This window comes from Eptesicus fuscus, chromosome 7 (genome assembly GCF_027574615.1).
Source record: "Eptesicus fuscus isolate TK198812 chromosome 7, DD_ASM_mEF_20220401, whole genome shotgun sequence".
Taxonomy (NCBI): Eukaryota; Metazoa; Chordata; class Mammalia; order Chiroptera; family Vespertilionidae; genus Eptesicus; species Eptesicus fuscus.
This window is the reverse complement of record NC_072479.1, coordinates 11499645-11505644: the sequence shown is the minus strand read 5'-3', so window position 1 is coordinate 11505644 and position 6000 is coordinate 11499645. Positions and strand designations below refer to the sequence as shown.

Here is a 6000-nt window from a genome sequence, read left to right as displayed (position 1 = left end):
GAGGAGCACCCTGAAAGGGGTCTGTCTGGGGGGCCTCTAGGGAAAGCTGTCCTTAGAGGAAGCAAGCTGCTGCTCAAGTTTGGTGCCAGGGCAGTGAGCCGCTGGGAAGGCTTCCCTGACTTAGGGGGTGTCTGTTACCCTAAGACATAACAACCTGACTCCCTGTCAAAGCACCGACCTCACTAACCTGTGAGCTCCCCGAGGCCAAGGACTGCCCTTATTTTGTTCACTATTGTACCCCCAGTGCAGAGCACAATAGCAGGTGCTGAAGACACACTGGTTAGATATGTGAATTAATGGCCAGGGCTGGGAGAGAAGGAGAGCACTTTAAGAAGCACCGAGGCCTGTCACCTGTCACCTTTCTGCTCACCCTGCACGCCCCCTCGGTGGAGGCGGGCACAGTAAAGGAGCCGGTGGAAATGAAGAGGTGCCCCCTACAGCCTGGAAGACGGCTTCAACACACCCCATGGGCGTCAGCCACTTCCACAGCCACAGGGATGGCACCTGTGTCCTTGACAGCGTTGCGTCTTTGGGTTTCTTCCACGGCTGCACTTTTGAGGGTCTTCAAGGCTTTGAGGAAAGCATCAATGGCCTCATTTCCTCCTCCCCAAGTCAGAGAGGAGGGCACGGCCAACACCACGCCATAGTTGGTCATGAGGACACGGGGTCCCAGAGCCAACTGGAAAAGAATGTGGTGGAGGGGAAGGCACCTAGACCATGCTTTGGAAATGCCCAGGGTTACTGTTCTGAAGGTCTTAGAGTAAGGCCTAGTTGGTATGGCCTGAACAAACCCAGGTCTAGCATAACTAGCTCTGACTCGTCTACCATCCACCCATACTTGGAGGTAGACTCTATCATCCTCGCTTTGCTGACGAGGAAATGGAGGCGGAGAGGCCGGGTGGCTTGCTCTAGGCCACAAGGCTGTGCCTGACTCAGAGCCCATGCTGTTCCCCCGCCGGCTGCCTCTCAGTCATGCTGGTGCACCTGTCTGGGTTCCACTTGACCTTGTGGCCCCAAAAGAAGACTTGGTGTGAGGGAGACGTGGGAAGAGGAACAGCCGCCCACGAGAAGGAGCACTCGCCTCGCCAGGGGTGGGATGAGTTCTGACAAAGCAGACACGCGGGTGGCCCGGCACTGGGTGAAGTCTTGGTCAGAGGGGAGAATTTTGCAGCCAGGAAGGCAGGACAGGCGCCCCTGTCACAGGCCAAGGACGGTGTGTGCCTGGCTCCTCCCCTGCACGGAAACAAGGAGCGAAGGAATGATTTGAGTAAGAAGCACATGGCTTCAATTATTACAAGCAGAAGCGATAAAATAGACACTCAGCTGAGTTATCAAGAGACAAAGAGGCAAAAACCCAATTTAGGAGATGACGCCAAACGGAATAAACGTGAAGTAATCGGAAGGCTGAGTATGAGCCATCATACAGGGAAACCGTAACTTACCTTGGTTAAAAAATGAACGGAAGGTAAACAGAGGCTGCTTACTGGCCGGGGAGATGGAATGGTTTCCCAGCGGTGTCTTCAGTCAGGGACTGTGGCTTCAGCGTCACGCATTCAGTATTTACCGAGAGCCCTTGGCGCTGCGTGTCCCGGTGCTCGAGCGCCAGTGGCCTGCGGTGCGTGCCTTAGACCCCGGCGCCGCTGGGCTGGCTGACAGCCAGTCTTGCCTCCAGGGAGGCTTAGAAGGAGGCGTGGGCAAGGCATCTCCAACAGGAAGATGTGAATGTGGGAGGCAGGGCCCCAACCGTTTGAGGACAGTGTCACAAAGGTGTCCCGTGGCCCCGTGGGACCCCGGGGTGAACGGAGGAAAGCGCCAACGCCATGAGAGCTTCCCAAACACGGGGGTTTGTGCGGCCGGGATCCCGGAGACCGCAGTGCAGATCCGCCTAAAAGCCCACGGTGCTCCACGTCCGAGGGCGTGTTCTGGGTTGAGGGGGGGGGGGGGGGTTTGTGATGCACAGTTCTCTTCACTCCTCAGTCTGCAGCCTCCGAGAGAGCTAGCTGTGCGCCGGGGCAGGGCTGGAAAGCTGGTTCCCAGGGAGAAGCGCCGTCTGGAGTGCTTTACGCACACGGTCTCTGCGGGCGTTCAGTACCTTAGTCTCACAGGGGACAATGCCGGGGCCAAGCATCGCACCTCTTTCCCCCTCCCCTCCTGCAAGCCTCCCGTTAGGAGCGGGAAGGGCTGATTTCCAGGCTCCCGATCCTCCTCCCTCCTTGTCCTGGGGAGAAACTGGCGAAGTGACCGGGCGCTGGGGCTGTGGAGGGAGGAGGGGCACCACAGGACACAAGACAGCGTGAAAAGGAAATAAAAGTTTCATGTTCTTTGAAAAGAAAAGGCAAAAGCCTGTTTCAGAAGCTTCCTTTCCCTCCAGGAAAAGGAGTGAAGGGTTCCTGACTCCATTCCTGCCGCGTTGGGACCCAGCCCCACTTTTTGAGTCTACAGCGCCCCCTGGTGGCATCACTCACACCCAGTCATTCGCGTTGCCGCAGCCCACATGACCACTAGGTGCTCTCTTTAACCGGAATCTGACCATAATTCTAAACTAAACACAGTATCTAATGCACTCCCGCCATAGTAAACCACTCCCCACCCTGGCAAAATTATGCTCATTTCTGTCCTAATAAAACTTTCATCTTGAACAAAGCATTCTCTTCTGAGGGGGAAGTTCCGTTACAACAAAGTGAATTCGAGACACACGCTCTCCTGTCTGGTAGGGAAGTGCCTATTTCTCAATCGAAAAAAGTCGTCCTCCAGGCTGACACCTGCACAAGCAGCCGGCTGCTCTCAACGCACCCTGCCTCCTGCTGTTCCCGATCCAGGGCCAGCCTGCTCTCCCTCCACGTCCTGCCTTTGGTCTGCCTCCCGCCAGGCCCTCCCCAGAATAGTCTCCCCCTTGCTGGCTGGCTCCCCATAGTCCCTGCAAGCTGCACCTAAACGCCACCAATCTAAGGGCAGCCTCCCCACAGAGTCCTCTCCATGATGAAATCACCACGACACACGTTTCATCCTCCTTATGACAGACAGACTCGTCAGAGAGTATCTTTGTCCACTCGTTTGTTGTCTGCCTCTTTCCAACCACAATGTCAGCATCAGTTACAACGCACATTGACAGGACTGCTGTATGGGCGGCACAGGGTGCCTGAGCCGTGGAGGCACGCATGACCGTTTGTTGAATGAATCAGTTAGTCTTACCTTTTAAAAGGGGCTCCTTCCTCTGCCAGCTCAGCAGCCCACCTGGCCTGTGCTGGACCAAGGGAATGAGAGGAGAGACAAGGGTGCGTGTGCTCTTCTTTCAACAGCGAGTTTGCAGGGAGCATGAGATCACGGCCTGTGTGGATGGCATGTCTCCGAAAAGATCGGTCTTTATTATGAACTCGCTGAGCAGATCGCCCTGCACCGGCGAGGTGAGGTCTCGGCTCTGTTGGGAAGATCATTTATTTTTCAACCGCCCTGTCCGAGTGTACCAGCCATCGCTGTCCTTTGATATGGACACTTCTTAGAAAATGTTTGCTGCTCAGGAGAATAAAAGTGCCCACAGGAGGGTGGAAAGGTGCGGGTAAGAGCCTCCCTGCGGTGTTTATACTGTTCTCATACAGAACTTTTAACTAAGGAGGAAGGTCATTCAATTTCTGAGAAGTGGCTTTTATTAACAGCAGCTGCCAGCAGATGTCACCATTGCACAGGACACGCTGCACCAGTCCCGTCACATGAGCACCCGTGCCCCCTCCCTCTGTCCTCGGAGCTGCTGCAGGTCCCCTGACTCACTCAGGTTGGCAAGCAAATGCTGGTGATATGATACTCGACTCCTGGACCCAGGCGCTCGTCCCAGCGGAGACAAAGATCTCACGCTTTGGTGCCACCCCTCTGGGCCATTCATCTCTGCTTCAAGAAATTTAACCTTTTCAAAACTTCAGAAATCAATCTGAATGGAGCCGGCTCTATCCAGGGGATTATTAATGGCCCTCGGGGTGACTCATCGTATTTGCACAACCTTTCAATAAACAGCTTCCACAACAAGTCAGGTGGAAAAGGAAGGACACGCCACATCCAACCAGGACCAACTTGAAGTATTGATTTCACCTCCCCTTCCCCATCCCCCCACTTTTGAAACACACTTAGCGTATCACACCAGGGAGGTTGATCATTGTCAAACGCCCAGGTCACCAGGTCCTGGCTAGGTTTTGCTGGACTGGTGCATGGTCTCCTTGAGCTACAATAACTCCTCTGAGGTTTCCCGAGGCCGGGGATATAAACAGCTGAATCCTGGGGACGGCAGAAATGGAAGGGACATCTGCCTGGGCCCAGGCGCTCCAGGCGGCTCTCCCTGATGGGTCACGTGCGGGCTCCTTGGGAAGGGGCTGCCGTAAACCTCTGCAGGAGCCGCCGGTCCCCAAAGAGCCCTGGGAACAAGAGGCGTCCCTGCACAGGAGGGTGCCGAGCAGCCGAGAGCCTCTCCGGGTGGCAAGGCTTCCCTCTCTCGTGGATGCTGTCCCGTCAGTGGGACACGGCCAGGAGGCCCACGGGAGCAATTCAGAGGACCTTGTCTCACCAGCCTGCACCCTGGGGTGGTGCTCTGCTGGCTTGTCCTTAGCCACTGTGACAGAAGCACGGACGGCTTGGTGACCTACAGACGTGAATTTCCTCCTCTCTCTTAACTATGCCAAATTTCACGTGTTAACAGACATTAACTGGCCAATTGCACAACACCCTCTCCTCCCCCTCACTTCCATCTGCTTCGATGGTGAAGAAAATCTGCTTTGCTTATTCTTTTCCTCTTCCGGGTGTTTTATCTCCTACCTGACCACACTGTCACCCCAGTGCTTGGGACTGAGGGTAAGGTCTGTGTGACACCTTCCAAAAAATGACAAAAGGTTCATTAGAGAAGCTGGAGTATAGATGTTGTAGATAGATGGATACACATTCCTTTGTTCCTTCAGCACACTGTTCATGGAGGGCCTGCTAAATGTCAGGCATTGTGTGCTGAGGATCAGCGGTGCCGCGCACCCAGGCTCAGCCACGGGAGAGTTGGCAGCAGTTCCCTCAGGCCCCTGAGCCACGGCCGCCTCCCCCCTAACCACGCAGGGATGGCGCCTCTGGGTCTCCCTGGGGGGTGGGAGGGATGATGTCAAACGGCTGGCGTTCGGCAGTGCTCAATAATTTTTCTTTTCTTTTTTCCTCTGGATCAAACCCAAGGGAGTGAGTTTTGGAGTCAAGCATGATCCATGAAACCTCACTTTGTTAGTCAAATGAACCTGGCGGAGACACAGCCACTCTCCTGTACTTATCACTGTGTAAAAAGGAGGGCCTCTGACCCCACTCCCTATCTTTAAAAAGTTTACTTTACCTGTACAAACACTGGGTATCAAAGAAACAAATAAGAGAAACACAAAAGTTCAGTTATTCCAGGTGGGAGTTAATTAGACTTAACCAGTCATCAAATGGCGTCTGGGCTGTCGGGTTATAGGATAACACAGAGGGAGTGATCTTGGATTAGGAACCAGAGGCCCAGTTCTGACCCCAGCCAGGATCACTGTTTATCTAACTGAAGCGTGTGACTTTGGACTTAACCTCTCTGTCTTGGGCCAAATGTCCCTTTATCAGAGCAAGGCGATAGGCGCTGGATGGTGGAGAGGGCCCTCCCTCCCGGCCCCGGGCCCCTGAGTCAGGCCCTGCTGGTGGCGGGGCGCTGGGGTCAGGAAGGAACACCGTGTCCTGGGTGTCCTTTCCGTCTGGTCGTAGCCAAGGAGGCTCCCGCAGGGCCAGGGGTGCTCTGTGAATTCTGAGAACCGGTGTCAGTGTTTTCTGTTGTTAGTGACTGCCCTTCTGTGCTCAGTGCTCGTGCAGAAAGGCGGACAGGAGAGAGGTCAGCTGCTCACAGAGGCTTCCGGGGAAGGTGAGTGGCGGACGCAGTGGGCTCCCGGACGCCAAGGCCAAGGCCGCCGCAGCCGAGGGAGGGGGCGCCTCATACACCCACGTGCCCCGGTTACTGGGTGAGCTTCT

The 6000-nt window shown here is 55.2% G+C and overlaps 1 protein-coding gene across 1 annotated transcript in view; it reads left to right on the top strand.

Annotated features, from left to right (window-relative positions):
* The first annotated feature begins 1495 nt into the window (after nucleotides 1–1495).
* GTF3A (general transcription factor IIIA) overlaps nucleotides 1496–6000 on the top strand; it is a 63361-nt gene continuing 58856 nt past the window's right edge. The window contains exon 1 of the mRNA XM_008153391.3: nucleotides 1496–1898. Within this exon, the coding sequence (XP_008151613.2) occupies nucleotides 1496–1898 (403 nt within the window). The remainder of the gene's footprint in view (nucleotides 1899–6000) is intronic.